At 45.5% G+C, this 17,142-nt stretch overlaps 1 protein-coding gene across 1 annotated transcript in view; it reads right to left on the bottom strand.

Annotated features, from left to right (window-relative positions):
* Positions 1–5,966: 5,966 nt before the first annotated feature.
* The window catches only part of akt1 (v-akt murine thymoma viral oncogene homolog 1), a 30,136-nt gene continuing 18,960 nt past the window's right edge, over positions 5,967–17,142 (bottom strand). Inside the window, exons 4-13 of the mRNA XM_084439398.1 lie at positions 16,176–16,287; positions 14,698–14,827; positions 12,521–12,652; positions 12,286–12,351; positions 11,615–11,806; positions 11,245–11,373; positions 8,743–8,957; positions 8,049–8,136; positions 6,533–6,635; positions 5,967–6,087 (exon numbers count right to left, since the gene is read on the bottom strand). Of these exons, the coding sequence (XP_084295524.1) occupies positions 6,008–6,087; positions 6,533–6,635; positions 8,049–8,136; positions 8,743–8,957; positions 11,245–11,373; positions 11,615–11,806; positions 12,286–12,351; positions 12,521–12,652; positions 14,698–14,827; positions 16,176–16,287 (1,247 nt within the window). The 3' untranslated portion in view covers positions 5,967–6,007. The remainder of the gene's footprint in view (positions 6,088–6,532; positions 6,636–8,048; positions 8,137–8,742; positions 8,958–11,244; positions 11,374–11,614; positions 11,807–12,285; positions 12,352–12,520; positions 12,653–14,697; positions 14,828–16,175; positions 16,288–17,142) is intronic.

Raw genomic sequence — 17,142 nt, 5'->3', positions numbered from 1 at the left:
TGATATGTTGCAGCTCAATACTAAGGCCCTAAAACCACCCTAAAGCTCCAGTTACTCTTATAACTTTCCATTTTAACGGTGAGCACAACTTCAAATTACGGTTTGATGAAAGAAAACCTGCCAACAGATGGAGTGAGTTACCTGAAGAACAAGCCCACATCAATCAACATTCTTCACTCATTTTTCATCTAATTTTGATGTCCTCCCAGTGACCAATCAGGTCCATAGCCTACCTGTACAACAGCATGCCAATCAATGATCATGTAACACAAATGTATTGATTAATACACCGCCATAACATGCTAATGTGAAGCCACAGTGCACTGTAACTGACCAAAAACAACTGAACGAAATCTATTTAAAGCAGCATTTAGTTGATGGACACATTTCAGTGCTGAATAATTAGCGTGTATAAACGGTCCCCATTCCCTTACTGATCTGCGTGTGTCTGGGTGATAGGCCATCACATCAGAATTGAGCAAACTAGGCACAATTTCACTCACCATCCAAGCAATTAATGCACATAATGCATTCGAATACATTATCTATCCTTCATGTGTCATGTCCTTGAAAAGAGTCAACCCATTTCCACTACATTTGCATCTCAATGCATCGCAGTGTTCATTTAATAGAAACCACATTACAACCGGCTGCGAATCCAGACTGACTTATAGGCTCTGTCACTTGGCAACAGAAATACCTGCTTTTGGCCTTCATACAAACACTAATGCCATTAGTTACTATTACAATATGACAGTATATTTGCAGTAACATTAGGCTACCGGGCCTTATAATTAAACGACCGAAAAGGCGTGTCATTCAAACGGACGAGGTATAACCCCAAAATAAAGCACTATCATGTTTGGGCGTCCAATACACATGATAGGCCCATAGACTACAAAATAACAGCCTAATAATGCTGCCAAGAGAGTGGATTTAAATTCAACGGTTTCCAGAGACCTACCTATACTCCAGATGCTGCTCCCCACCAAACGGCAATAGCCTGAACGATGTCACCATCGAATACAGACAGACACCGCGTCTACTGTATCTTGACGTAATCCCTCGCAATATTAAATCAATGGTTATACATTATAGCCTACAAACTGATGTTAGGCTGCTAATACAGGCGGACACTTCGGGCGGAGACATCAGATGCGGCAGCTGTAGCGGTGGCATGTCTTTCTGAGAGGAACGCGGGTCGTGTGGACCAGCCGGGTCGGATCGGATCGGATCGGATCGGCTCGGCTCGGCTCGGCTCGGCTTGGCTCGGCTCGGCTCGGCTCGGCTCGGCTCCCAGCGCGCGGCAGGTTGTTGACGCAACACCACCACCAGCAGCGCGTCTCATCTGGTCGGGTGGCGCAACGCGGCAACGCGGCACCGCGGCACCTGCTACGCGCAAAAGACGACCGATTGAATTGCTTTCGCAAATTGTTTAAATGCCAGGCGTAATTGACGGTTGTCATGTGGAAATTGCGGCTTAAGTCAAATATGCTAGGCTACGGGTTTACGTATCATTCACGTGAGGCCGAGGGCACTGTCGTTTTGGTAATGACGTCACATCTTTTGTTTCTTTTGGCAGAGACATTGTTGCAAATAGAATTGAGTAAATTATTTTATTTTATGATATTTGCATGTCACTCGTAGGGTTGGCCTTGTCTACATCTGTGTAAATTCTGTTCATTAATAGTCTACCATGTTTGAGGGGATCCACGCCCCTATTACGTAACATGATTGCTATAATTTCCTGTTCACGGGGCAAATGATAAATAATTCAATTAGGCTATCCTAGCTACAGGAAAACAAATATCTCATGGAATTTTTCAGACTTAGAATGATGACTGAAAAATGTTCCACGTGCTTGCTGGATAGGCTACGTCAATGCAAATTGATATCTGACAATTTACCATCCCATTTCGCGTGGACGCACAGTCAAAAGAACCGGTGAACTTGCGGAGTGAGCTGTTGCCCAGCCCAGGGCAGCTTCAGGGCAGTTTTGAGTTGACGGTTGGACAGATAAAGTGCGCTTGAATGTAGGCTACAATAACACCGTTGGAGCCACAATCCCAGAACTATTGAATATATTCCATCGGTACCGCTGCTTGTGGTGTGGGTCTTGACTGGCCAACCAGTCACATTTGATAGCTTTTACGGCCTTTAGTAGACTGATATTCATCAGTAGCTCGAGCTATTACTGTCCTCATTTCACCTGAGACCGGATAACTCTTTCTAATCAGGCTACATGTGCAAGCTCCTCTGTCTGGGTTGGCTCGGAACTATCGAAAGCCCTAGAGAAGGTACCACAGCTCTAACCCTGGGTCATATTCTAGTATGAGGTGATTCAGGTCCTTGGTGGTATCAGCCTCTTCTGTGCTATTTTGACAAGGCTTGTGATCTTTCTGTCCACAGTTTTACCATATATGAACACATGATCTAACAATTATGTTTAATTAGTTAATTTGACTCAAACATAGACCCTTATCACTGTAGACCCATTTCACAACAGAGCTCACCCCTCCTTTAAATACACCCTAAAAAGCCCAAATAGTCACATTTTGTCCAAAAACTCTTTATTAAACCCAAATGAAAAATAATGCCACATAAGCCAACAACACATGAAAGGAAATGTTGTTCTTTGTTCACAAAAGCTGGTGCACTCAATCATTCAATCTTTACTACCACAGGGGCCAGCGAGGGTAATAACTTAAATAGTAACAAAAAAAATCCCCAATTTATATGGCAAAACACCAGGGGAGAATCGGTCAATAAGAAACAAAAGGGCAACTTAGGAGGTAAGAAAGTACACATAAAACATGGAATGGGAACACAATTAAATATACATTTTACATTCATTAAAATGTTTTACCATTAACTATCCCATGTTCAGGGGACGTTTTAGATATTTACCTCAATAATAATTTACATTTAAAAGGGGCGTCCCCTGATTCCAAACCAAATAACACAATCTTGGGAATCAGAAGACAAAGCTAATTATGATTTCATCACTTAGTGACTTTAAAGCAGATGTGGATTTCCTCTCTTGAATTCAATTAAGACAACACAAATATCTCAAACAATTTCATTTTGGGGGAAAAACTACATTCTCGTTTGTTTCTAACAAGATACAACTCACAATATAGTATCTTTCTACATTTTTTTTGCTGTCAAATTGCTGTCAATGGTGCTGGTAATTGATCATGTTAATTCTTGATGTGGTCACTTTAGTTTTGCATTTTCCCCTTCCACCATTAACTGTCAATGTTAAAACAGGTTATTTTATCACCGTGACCTCACTGAGGAGTTGCTAAAGGCAACGGGGAGAGTAATGCCCAAAAACGGTGAAGGATTTGTTCAACAAAAATGTACACACATAAAAAACTTGTACTGTAGGCCTACTCGTTGACAGCTACCGAGTCAATTTGATAATGCAGAACATTCACACAAATTATTTTAGTCGGATCTCAATCCCAAAGGTCCTTATCAGGACATTAGCATTAATTTGGAAGTGTGAAATGATTGGTCACTGTGAAGCACTGGCTCTGCTCGGGTGGATTGGTTAAGGGTGAAGCTGTACCTCACCCAGACTGAACAAGACTTTGGTCTCAGTTCTAGCTAAAAAAAATAAAAATAAAAACGGACATTCATTTTAAATCATTGTTTTTTTTGCACTCCCTCTTGCCACCCCCACCAGAAAGGAACACCGTGTCTTCTGGTTTCGTCTGGTTTGGGGGATGGTTGCCACCGAATTTGAATAATTTGGTGGCAGTTACATTTTCAAATACCAACCAGTCTGTCAGACAGACCTGTACTGGGCTGACTATGGGCAGATAAACAGACTGGAGTGCACCAACCCTACTGGCTCTGATGCCAGTCACAAAGATGGCTGCACATCAACGCCAGTCCCAAAGATGGCTGCACATCACAGCACTGTATAGCAGTGCTATTGCACATAACTTAGTCCATTTAGTCTCAATAAAGTAGGTTTCAACTCTGAAAAAAAGCTACGTTCCCTCAGAATACGTTGTCATATGTATGAGGGTTGATCTTTTTGCTACGAACGTAGAGAAAAATCGCCCCTGGAATCTGACCTCGAGCACGAGTTGACCCCTCTAAAGTCCCAAGCTAGGAGCTAGGGTGGGTAAACTTGATCCTTGCTCAGTGGCAACTTTAGCTCAGAGCATAGATAGTTACAGTAGGACAGTGTGACCTGTGCTCTTTATCATAGATATGTGAAGAAACTAGTTTTTTTTTTTTTTTTTTTTACTGTTTTCAATATTTGAGAAATCAATCCAGCATAGTGTGCATCCGATTAGTCTCTTGAAGCCGTGCATGTGTCTGCGTTCAAGGTCATGCTGGTAGAAAAAGGCATCTTGTTAATTCTTTTCTTTTCTCCTTCCTCCTCTTTTAACAATTTTCTTTTTGAATATGAAGCAGCTAACAAGTCTACTAGCACAGTTTCTCTGCTAGCTATGTACGGTCCTTGTTAAGTTCCACGTGTATACAGCTGTGACTGCAAAATGACATACAGAAACATTCAAAGGGCAACTCATAGGGTTCTTCCGCTTCTTAACATGATTCCAAAGTACATCAATACCCCAAACCTAACGATAGTGGCCTGTCTAGAATAACAATATCTACATCCAGTCCTTTCACCATACAAACCAAGAACGCTGATGTATCAGAAAACCGTCTTCCACGCGGCGGTCGGCTGCAATGATCACTGAACATGTATAGTACCTGATGTATAAGACCCACACATCCGCATGGCGTCTCCATATCCCAATCCTAAACGCTCTACGATCGACTCAGCAAGATGGCGTCTTGATAAACATTGAGCAGCACCGGTTCACAGACACAGAAATGCCATAGCCCAAGACGTGTCTTTTCTGATACATCATAATTTAGTAAGTGACTATTATTCCCAAGCAAAAAGGCAGAGTGGTGCTAAAAACACAGAGAATAGAACAATATTGATGTAACAGCTCATTCGATAGACTCCCAACTCAGAACTACCAGCTCTTCTACCTGTTAGACCCAGATAGCAAGCGGATGTGTAATGATTCTGGGCCATATATGGGCCGGAACTAAGCCACAAGGGCCAGATCTGGCCTGTATATGGCCCAGATCCGCTTGCTATCTGGGGAAGGTACAGCAGGCATCGTATCCATTGCTTCGGAGGACAGGGAACCAGGTTGAGATCTTTAGTGTTACCTCTCACAAACGCTGAGGACTGGGAGTCTTGAGAGCTACATGGCAGTAATGGCGTCCGGAGAGGGGAGAATAGGAGGACTACTTCTTTACAGAGATGTTCCCTTTGCTCCGTGTTAAATTAGACTCGCAGGAAACAAAGCTTCAGTATCCAACTAGTGAAAGAGATAGTGTACCGTTTAGAGAGACTAGTTGTTCACACAGTACAGAGACTGAGAGAGACTGTGTGCTTCGTTTTGAGGCGAACGGCTTGAAATCAACAAATCATGTTTCTGTGTATGTTTCGGTTGGGCCGGTTGCTACGGCGCCGTGGCGCTCTCGACCCTTAAATCTTACTCCTCCTCTCAAAGCAACATACCATAAATTGCTGTATTTGAAATGCGGGAGACGCTTAAAAGTGGTCTTTCTCTCCTCGTCTCGTCTCTGGACTGATGACAAGATACAGAGCTGGTGAAGACGGGGTGGGATACTTCACAGAACCTCATCAGAGTTTAAGGAGGGAAGGGGACAGCCATAGAACGCCCTAGAAGCCCGAGAATTAACGCACTGTACACACAGCAGTAACAAACAAACAGAACAGAAACCAGAACGTGACTGAGGTCGTTGACGGCTGATGAGGATGTATTGTGGTTGGGTCCGAGGGAGAGGGGTTGACAGTGACTGAGGTCAGTAATGGCCGGTGTGGGTGTATTGTAGTTGGGTCCAGGGGGGTTTACAGTGGGGGGGGGGGGGGTGCAGGAAGAAGGGTGTGGTCCGTAGGAGGAGGGGGGGGGACGGGGGAGGGGTGTGGTCTGGGCTTCTAGGCTGTTCCGCTGGCAGAGTAGGAGAACTGAGGGAAGTGGGGTCTCCTGTCGCTGTCGAAAGACTCCATGTTCTCATCTGGGGGAAGGAGGGAGAGAGAGAGAGAGAGAGAGAGAGAGAGAGAGACAAGAGTTAGATGTGGAAATGTTCTATGCTAGTGTATAACAAACCAATCTGTCAAAGCATACAGGATATTGCGGTTCATTTGTAGTAGTGTGAGCCTACGGCCACAAGGGGGAGACCTTGGACATATAATCCCGTAAAAGGGAGTTGGCTGCAATTTTTCAACCCTACCAAGCGCTTTCAATGCAAAGCACAGGAAAGATGACAGTGAGCAAGAAACACCCACGTACTGTACATATCCCACGTCTCACAGAAGAACAGAGTCCCAGGGTCACATGCTACATCTCGTTTGGGATCTTGCCAGCTTCATTGATTTATTAGACCGACATTGATCCGGGGTCGGTGTCAGTAACGCGATCCGCGGGTAAAAAGATCCGGGAGGTAGCGAGGTAACGAGTACCTTGTCCGGGAGGCGTGATGGTGATGGTCTGGCCGGTGAACTCCACGTCGAAATAGCGCGTGTCCGTTTCCGAGGTGACCTGGGGCTTGAAAGGTGGGACCAGCTGAGAAGACAGGGAGGGAGGGGTCATTCAAATGAGTGCTGCCCCCGCTATATTACTAGTAGTCAGTCAGTCAGTCAGTCAGTCAGTCAGTCAGTCAGTCAGTGTCAGTCAATTAGTCAGTCAGTCAGTCAATTAGTCAGTCAGTCAGTCAGTCAGTCAGTCAATTAGTCAGTCAATTAGTCAGTCAGTCAATTAGTCAGTCAGTCAGTCAATTAGTCAGTCAGTTAGTCAGCCAGTCAGTCAGTCAGTCAGTCAGTCAGTCAATTAGTCAGTCAGTCAGTCAGTCAGTCAGTCAGTCAATTAGTCAGTCAGTCAGTCAGTCAGTCAGTCAATTAGTCAGTCAGTCAATTAGTCAGTCAGTCAATTAGTCAGTCAGTCAGTCAGTCAATTAGTCAGTCAGTCAATTAGTCAGTCAGTCAGTCAGTCACAGTCAATTAGTCAGTCAGTCAGTCAGTCAATTAGTCAGTCAGTTAATTAGTCAGTCAGCCAGTCAGCCAGTCAGTCAGTTAGTTATAGTTTCTTTTATTAATCCCAAAGGGGGAAATTGAGTACCACCATAGTACAAAAACACACAACACAACATACAACACATATCAGCACAAAGGCCTGACGCAACACACAACCCAACAGAATACAGGACAGCAGAGCCCGTCTCAAGACAATGGAGGCAGTAGATAGAGAGCAGTCAGACATCACAGAGATGTTATTAAAGAGCTTCACAGCAGCAGGTAGAAAGGACTTCACACATCTATCAGCAGAGCACCTCGGCATCGCAAGTCTGCTGCTAGAGGAGCCTTCAGCTCGTTACTGACAGAGAGCATTGGATGATCAACATTATCCATTACATTCATTACATTACAGTCATTTAGCAGACGCTTTTATCCAAAGCGACTAACAATAATTGCATTTAACGTAGGAAAAGCCAGTGTACTACTACTCACCAGAACTCACAAGTGCTTCTAAAACAAGTGAGTAAGAGCATAATCTAGTGCTGAAGGCAAAGTGTAAGAATAGCAATCTAACATATAATAGGTGCTTATTGCGCATTACATACAGTATTACATTTTAGAGTCAAAAGCTTATGGTTTTTATAATGTTTAAGGTTAGGTATAGGTATAGGTACTGCATTTGTAACGCGCTCCCCATCCAGTTGTTACACTGGCGCCATTCACACACCAATGGCGGCAGCTGCCATGCAAGGCGCTTGCCTGCTCATTGGGAGCAATTTTGGGGTTCAGTGTCTTGCCCAAGGACACTTCGACAGGAGAAGCCGGGATTCGAACCACCGACCCTACGATCACTGAACGACCCGCTCTACCTCCTGAGCTATACCGCCGCCCCAGGTTATGATGAAGCATATAACCCACATACAGTAGATACACAGTAATGTAGGAGAAATTACAAGTCCCATACCTTCCTCTCGTACACATCCTGCCATTCAATCCCCGCAAAGAACTTGTGCTGCATGATTTCCTTGGCGTCCTCCGGTCCTCCTCCTAACCTGGATGTGATGCGCGTGGGTCAGAGATGAGAGGTCATGAGAGGTCATGAGAGGTCAGTTACTGTGTTTGGACTTCAGGTTGTTGGTGCATCATTCATTCATTGACTTCCTATCAATCCTCACACATGAGAGAGGACTTCGCATGAAGAGAAACCACATGAGAAACCACAGTGGAAAGTCCCCTTTATGCACGTACTGACACACACACACACACACACACACACACACACACACACACACAGACAGACAGACACACACATACATACGCACACAGACACAGACAGACACACACACACAGACAGACAGACAGACAGACAGACAGAGACAGACAGACACACACACACACACACACACACACGCACAGACACACACACGCACACAGACAGACACACACACACACGCACAGACACACACAAACCTAGATTTGGGTGTTCAATGTACAAAACTAAATATGTCCTCATGTTGACGTAATTTAAATCTTATAATTTATAATTCAAGCAAATTTACAATTTCACATAAGTCAGACATTATCAATGGGTGGCGACATGCAATTTCAGACAGGCAACCGCACGGCCACACACACGACGCGACCTCCAGCACCCTCACCTCTGCTTGGGGTCCTTCTTCAGCAGGCCGGAGAGCAGAGACTTGCCCTCGGGTCCCAGGGTTCGGGGGAAGCGGATCTCCTCCATGAGGATGAGCTCAAACAGCTTCTCATGGTCCTGGTTGTAGAAGGGCAGCCGGCCGCACATCATCTCGTACATGACCACGCCCAGACCCCACCAGTCCACCGCGCGGCCGTAGTCGTTGTCTTCTAATACCTGGGGGGGGGGGCAACAGGAGACGCGTGTGTCAGCTACATCCTGGTCATTTAGAAGCGTTTACAGTACATCCTGGTCATTTAGAAGCGTTTACTGTACATCCTGGTCATTTAGAAGCGTTTACTGTACATCCTGGTCATTTAGAAGCGTTTACAGTACATCCTGGTCATTTAGAAGCGCTTACAGTACATCCTGGTCATTTAGAAGCGTTTACAGTACATCCTGGTCATTTAGAAGCGTTTACAGTACATCCTGGTCATTTAGAAGCGTTTACAGTACATCCTGGTTATTTAGAAGCGTTTACAGTACATCCTGGTCATTTAGACCATGCTTTTATCCAAACAGGGTACTGTCTAGAGCAGGGGTCTTCAACTACATCTGTCCAAGGGTCAGAACTGATCTCAGCAGACACTGTGGGGGCCAGAATTTCAAATCATATTTTTAAAAATATATAATTGTTTAATATTTTCACTTTCTTGTGAAAATAACTAGCTAATTACTTATTTTCAGTACCTTCCCCAACACTGGTGTGAACAGACTACTAAGACCTATACTTCCTTTGTTAATCAGGAGGTCCCGGGACACAGCTGTGTGTACGGGTGCGCAAATCATGACCACAACAATACTGTAGGACATGGGTTCCCAAACTCCATCAATGTATTCGCACAATACATTCATGCCTGCGGGGGGAGGCTCTCTCTGCACTATCCACACATTTAATATACATCTCTCCCATTATTTATTTAGATCTTCTGACCTTTAAAATCACGTTTCATTCATAAAAACCATAGAAAAATAAAAAATGTTTTCCTTTTTTTTTTCCTAACCATCCCTCCGCGCCTCCCCTGAATTTCTTTGGGGCCCCCCAGGGGAGGCCCGCCTCACAGTTTGGGAATGCCTGCTGTAGGACATGCACATTGGGTTGTGTAGACGAGGCTGCTGGCTATTACGACAGATCAATCCAGCATAGTGAGCATCCGATTAGTCTCCTGAAGCCGTGTGTGTCTGCGTTCAAGGTCATGCTGGTAGAAAAAGGCATCTTGTTAGTTATTTTCTTATTTTCTTTCAACTGTTGTTGGCGTCGCTTAAATTTTTGGAAGATTGTTTTTGTAGATATTCAAAATACTTGTGAGGGCCGGATGGGAAGCTTTGGGGCCCGGAGTTGATCCCTGGTCTAGAGGAAGTTGATCCCTGGTCTAGAGGAAGTTGATCCCTGGTCTAGAGGAAGTTGATCCCTGGTCTAGAGGAAGTTGATCCCTGGTCTAAAGGAAGTTGATCCCTGGTCTAGAGGAAGTTGATCCCTGGTCTAAAGGAAGTTGATCCCTGGTCTAGAGGAAGTTGATCCCTGGTCTAGAGGAAGTTGATCCCTGGTCTAGAGGAAGTTGATCCCTGGTCTAGAGGAAGTGAGTCATCACCAGTAAAGACTTCAATAAGAACAAGAGGAAGAAAGTCAATTCATATACTTTATGTATACTGTATATGTGTGTGTATACTGTATGTGTGTGTGTGTGTGTGTGTGTGTGTGTGTGTGTGTGTAGGTGTGTGTATGTGTGTTGAAATGTCACTTGAACAAGTTTTACAAGTTGCATAGCGCATATCTTTGTCTGAGATGGTGAAATATTCCCACATGGCCGACATTTTTATTTCACTTTAATTTGAAAGCAAACCACACGTGCGTTTGCAGCGTTACGTCACGGATCTTCTCAGAATCTGCAGCTGGGTAGGAAACGTTTTGCAACAAAAAAAGCCATAATTGTTGCGACATCGGCCACTACCATCGGTGAATGTCATTTTATTTGCCGATGGGCCGATGGCAGTCAACAAGGCCAACATCGATGTTCGGCCGATGCATCGGTGTATCCCTAATATATATATATATTAGGGATACACCGATGCATCGGCCGAACATCGATGTTGGCCTTGCGCGCGCACGCACGCACGCACACACACGTATACTAAAAGCTGAGGTAACAGTAACTTTTTGGGAAAGTGTTGGGCGTGTTACGTGTTAAGAGGACCCCAGACAGAGACTGCCGTTTCTCTGCTGGTTCTGGGTTCAAACACTCATCTTTACCTCAGCGTTTTTGGTTCCCAAACCCTTTCTGCATGTTGAGCAGCCAGATTACCACAACCAGTACACAAAGCTGTTCTTTCACAACGGTCATCACAATATCTTCTCCATGTTTTCTGTTCTCCATGTTCTCTGTTTCAAGTTTGTACAGTTTATACCATGCAGTGGGCAAGTTTGGGTTACATGAAGTGGATGATATTTGTGTGGCTTGTTTACCTCAGGGGCCAGGTACTCTGGGGTCCCACAGAAGGTCTTCATGGTGGCCCCATCCTTGATGCCCTCCTTACACAAACCAAAGTCTGTGATCTTGACGTGGCCGTCTTTGTCCAGCATTAGGTTCTCCAGCTACAAGAACCCAGGGATGAGATATTATGAAGGAATGGATCACAATAAGGAAATTAGATGATAAGAAATTTAGATTAAGTTTAACTACGTTAAATTAACTATATCTAACTTAGCTAAACTCCTCCAGACTTAATTGATATGAAGCATGTCTGATGGAACTCATCTTGCTTAACAGAACATTCTAGAACCGGTTCCATCCGGTCTCATGATGGCTGTTCCATCTCAACTGCTCTGAGCTGACCTTCAGGTCTCTGTACACCACGTTCTTCTCGTGGAGGTAGTCCAGCGCCGACACGATCTCCGCCCCGTAGAACCGGGCCCTATCCTCGGAGAACACGCGGTCTCGCGACAGGTGGAAGAACAGCTCCCCCCCGTTGGCGTACTCCATGACGAAACACAGGCGGTCGTGCGTCTGGAAGGAATACTTCAGACCCTGAGTGGACAGAGGGGGAAGAGAGGGGGCAGATCTGGGTCAAACACTTTGTCAAATACTGAACCATGAAGGTGCCAAGTGGACTAAATCAAGTATTCACTCTAAGTATTTGATCCAGGTCTGAGAGGAGCCTATTGGCTGACAACTTGTAGGTAGGTGCTGGTGTCTTACAGGTCTGTTTCCATTCTTTAAAGGGATATTACACCCTTAAACCACACCAGGCTCACAAGCTAGAGCCCCATACACAGATATAGGTGATGCTGATTCCCGTAGCCGAACCCCCTCCATGTAAACAAAATAATGTTTGAGTTAGCACTTCCAGGATCTGATTTATTTTTTATGTTTATTGTAAACGAGATATAATTACATGTGCTTAGAGGCGACAAAGTCATAGCAATATCCCTTAAAATGGTTGAGAATGGGCGTGGCCGCGTTCATGGTTTAGCGGCAGAGAGACGCGCATCGGTCGGGTCTCTCACCGTCAGGAATGGGTGTTTGGAGTTCTGCAGGACTCGGTTCTCCGTGAGCGTGTGAGCGACTTCATCCTGGGAGAGACCACAGAGAAGACTGGATGAGTATCACTGGGCTTTTAGATACAGGAGGGAGAGACCCACACCTCAGACTCACAGAAGAGAGAACAACATTATACTAGAATACATTTGAGATTTACTGTGTTTACTTATTTATATACACAAGGCACACACACACACTTACTTTTGCCACAATCACTTCCTTCTTGAGGATTTTCATGGCGTAATATTTGCCCGTAGCCTTCTCCTTCACCAATATCACCTTCCCAAAAGTGCCTTTTCCCAAGAGTTTGAGGTATTCAAAGTCGTGCATAGTCTGCAAGAGAGCACAACATCGCAAATCAGGCTGCAGTTCACACAGATATACAGGAGAAGTATCATCGTTAGAAAACAAGAGAATTGTAGAATCAGGGGGTGCAGTATTGACTAAAGAAGTTGGTAAACTGTAACAGAAATGTTTTTACATTAGTGGTGTTTAAAGAAGTGGGTATACTGTAACAGAAATGTTTTTACATTAGTGGTGTTTAAAGAAGTGGGTATACTGTAACAGACATGTTTTTACATTAGTGGTGTTTAAAGAAGTGGGTATACTGTAACAGAAATGTTTTTACATTAGTGGTGTTTAAAGAAGTGGGTATACTGTAACAGACATGTTTTTACATTAGTGGTGTTTAAAGAAGTGGGTATACTGTAACAGACATGTTTTTACATTAGTGGTGTTTAAAGAAGTGGGTATACTGTAGCAGAAATATTTTTACATTAGTGGTGTTTAAAGAAGTGGGTATACTGTAACAGAAATGTTTTTACATTAGTGGTGTTTAAAGAAGTGGGTATACTGTAGCAGACATGTTTTTACATTAGTGGTGTTTAAAGAAGTGGGTATACTGTAGCAGAAATGTTTTTACATTAGTGGTGTTTAAAGAAGTGGGTATACTGTAGCAGACATGTTTTTACATTAGTGGTGTTTAAAGAAGTGGGTATACTGTAGCAGAAATGTTTTTACATTAGTGGTGTTTAAAGAAGTGGGTATACTGTAGCAGAAATGTTTTTACATTAGTGGTGTTTAAAGAAGTGGGTAAACTGTAACAGAAATGTTTTTACATTAGTGGTGTTTAAAGAAGTGGGTATACTGTAACAGACATGTTTTTACATTAGTGGTGTTTAAAGAAGTGGGTAAACTGTAACAGAAATGTTTTTACATTAGCGGTGTTTAAAGAAGTGGGTATACTGTAACAGAAATGTTTTTACATTAGTGGTGTTTAAAGAAGTGGGTATACTGTAACAGACATGTTTTTACATTAGTGGTGTTTAAAGAAGTGGGTATACTGTGGGTCCATGCATAAAGTGGGTATACTCTGTCTACCTCCATACACCCCCCACTACACCCCTGAGGAGAATATATGACCCTGCTTCTACTTGGATAGTTGGAGGCCTTTGATGGCCATGGTTTAGTTTGGGCTGCAGGGTTTAACTGGGGTTTGACTTTGAACAGGTGCTGTCAGCAGTCTGTTGATAGTTCAACATGTATGAGCTGGGCTAGGTGTATGAACTGGGCTAGGTGTATGAACTGGGCTAGGTGTATGAGCTGGGCTAGGTGTATGAACTGGGCTAGGTGTATGAACTGGGCTAGGTGTATGAACTGGGCTAGGTGTATGAACTGGGCTAGGTGTATGAACTGGGCTAGGTGTATGAACTGGGCTAGGTGTATGAACTGGGCTAGGTGTATGAGCTGGGCTAGGTGTATGAACTGGGCTAGGTGTATGAGCTGGGCTAGGTGTATGAACTGGGCTAGGTGTATGAGCTGGGCTAGGTGTATGAACTGGGCTAGGTGTATGAACTGGGCTAGGTGTATGAACTGGGCTAGGTGTATGAACTGGGCTAGGTGTATGAACTGGGCTAGGTGTATGAGCTGGGCTAGGTGTATGAACTGGGCTAGGTGTATGAACTGGGCTACGTGTATGAACTGGGCTAGGTGTATGAACTGAGCTAGGTGTATGAGCTGGGCTAGGTGTATGAACTGGGCTAGGTGTATGAACTGGGCTAGGTGTATGAACTGGGCTAGGTGTATGAACTGGGCTAGGTGTATGAACTGGGCTAGGTGTATGAACTGGGCTAGGTGTATGAGCTGGGGTAGGTGTATGAGCTGGGCTAGGTGTATGAACTGGGCTAGGTGTATGAACTGGGCTAGGTGTATGAACTGGGCTAGGTGTATGAACTGGGCTAGGTGTATGAACTGGGCTAGGTGTATGAGCTGGGGTAAACTGAAAAAATGAACTGGGCTCAATCAAATACTTGAATTCGAACAGAATTCAAATACTATCAAATCCTATTCAGCCCAGGTGTGTACGGGAGGGGTCGTACCACTTTGAGTCTGGGCTTGGTGAGGTACTGGTCCATGTCGTCCATCGGGTCGGGCGAGGAGTCCATCCTCTCCTCCTCCTGCTTCTGGAGCCCGTCAGCCACCGTCTGGATGGCCTTCGTCCACTCCTCCCTGAGCACGGAGAGAGGGAGGGAGAGGGGGAGGGACAGAGAGAGGGAGGGAAGGAGGGAGGGAGGGAGAGGGAGAGGGACAGAGAGAGAGAGAGAGAGAGAGAGAGAGAGAGAGAGAGAGGGAGGGAGGGACAGAGAGAGAGAGGGAGGGAGAGAGGGAGAGAGAGAGGGACAGAGAGAGAGAGAGGGAGGGAGGGACAGAGAGAGAGAGAGAGAGAGAGAGGGAGGGAGGGACAGAGAGAGGGAGGGAGAGAGGGAGGGAGGGAGAGACAGAGAGAGAGAGAGAGAGAGGGAGGGAGGGACAGAGAGAGAGAGGGAGGGACAGAGAGAGAGAGAGAGAGAGGGAGGGAGGGACAGAGAGAGAGAGAGGGAGGGAGGGACAGAGAGAGAGAGGGAGGGACAGAGAGAGAGAGGGAGGGACAGAGAGAGAGAGGGAGGGACAGAGAGAGAGGGAGGGAGGGAGGGAGGGAGGGAGGGAGGGAGGGAGGGAGGGAGGGAGGGAGGGAGAGAGGGAGGGAGGGACAGAGAGAGAGAGAGGGAGGGAAGGAAGGAGGGAGGGAGGGAGGGACAGAGAGAGAGAGGGAGGGACAGAGAGAGAGGGAGGGAAGGAAGGAGGGAGGGAGGGAGGGACAGAGAGAGAGAGGGAGGGACAGAGAGGGAGGGAGGGAGGGAGGGAGGGAGGGACAAAGAGAGGGGAGACGTGACTTTTCTGCGGCCATACAGTACTACAGTAGTGCAAGAACTCAACAATCAACACAACATTAGCACAACACAACAACATACAGTACATTCCTAAAACCAGCACAGGGAATCATTAAAATAATCCTAATATTACCATGTGCAAAGTGATATAGTGCGTGTGTAAGAGTTATTCCTCAGTGTTTGTTTAAAATCTTTATGGCATGCACAGCTGCGCCCACACGAGAGCGTGAAGCTATACACAGTACGAATGTGTGTCCGTGTGTGTGTGTGTGTGTGTGTAGAGTGCACCCGTGAATGCATGTGTGTGTGTGTGCGTGTGTGTGTAGAGTGCACCCATGAATGCATGTGTGTGTGTGTGTGTAGAGTGCACCCGTGAATGCATGTGTGTGTGTGCGTGTGTGCGTGTGTATGTAGAGTGCACCCGTGAATGCGTGTGTGTGTGTGTGTGTGTGTGTGTGTGTGTGTGTGTGTGCGCGCATGTGTGTGTGCGTGTGTATGTAGAGTGCACCCGTGAATGCATGTGTGTGTGCGTGCGTGCGTGCGCGTGTGTATGTAGAGTGCACCCGTGAATGCGTGTGTGCGTGTGTGTATGTGTGTGTGCGTGTGCATGTGTGTGTGTGTGCGTGTGTGTGTGTGTGGGTGTGTACCTCTCGTCGGGGGTCTCCACGTGGAAGGTGCGCTCGATGACCGTGGTCCACTGCAGGCAGCGGATGATGAAGGTGTTGGGCTTCGGCCTCTCCGTCTTCATCAGCTGACATTCTGCAGGAAAAAGAGAGATGGACCAATCAGAGATGAGCATGAGGGGTAAAAAGAAAGGAGGACCAATCAGAGATGAGCACGAGGAGTAAAAAGAAAGAAGGACCAATCAGAGATGAGCACGAGGGGTAAAAAGAAAGAAGGACCAATCAGAGATGAGCACGAGGGATAAAAAGAAAGAAGGACCAATCAGAGATGAGCATGAGGGGTAAAAAAAAAGGAGGACCAATCAGAGAGAGAGCACGAGGGGTAAAAAGAAAGGAGGACCAATCAGAGAGTGAGCATGAGGAGTAAAAAGAAAAGAAGGACCAATCAGAGATGAGCACGAGGGGTAAAAAGAAAGAAGGACCAATCAGAGATGAGCACGAGAGATAAAAAGAAAGAAGGACCAATCAGAGATGAGCATGAGGGGTAAAAAGAAAGAAGGACCAATCAGAGAGAGCACGAGGGGTAAAAAGAAAGAAGGACCAATCAGAGATGAGCACGAGGGGTAAAAAGAAAGGACCAATCAGAGAGAGAGTAAGAGGGGTAAAAAGAAGGACCAATCAGAGAGAGAGCACGAGGGGTAAAAAGAAAGAAGGACCAATCAGAGAGAGAGTAAGAGGGGTAAAAAGAAAGAAGGACCAATCAGAGATGAGCACGAGGGGTAAAAAGAAAGGACCAATCAGAGATGAGCACGAGGGGTAAAAAGAAAGGACCAATCAGAGATGAGCATGAGGGGTAAAAAGAAAGAAGGACAAATCAGAGAGAGAGCACGAGGGGTAAAAAGAAAGAAGGACCAATCAGAGAGAGAGCTAGAGGGGTAGGGATGCACGATATATCGGCAATCATATCGGTATTGGCCGATGTTAGTCATTT

The sequence above is a fragment of the Borostomias antarcticus genome (assembly GCF_949987555.1).
Source record: "Borostomias antarcticus genome assembly, chromosome: 6".
Lineage (NCBI taxonomy): Eukaryota > Metazoa > Chordata > Actinopteri > Stomiiformes > Stomiidae > Borostomias > Borostomias antarcticus.
The sequence above is the reverse complement of the archived record's forward strand: the minus strand, read 5'-3'. Positions and strand labels throughout refer to the sequence as shown.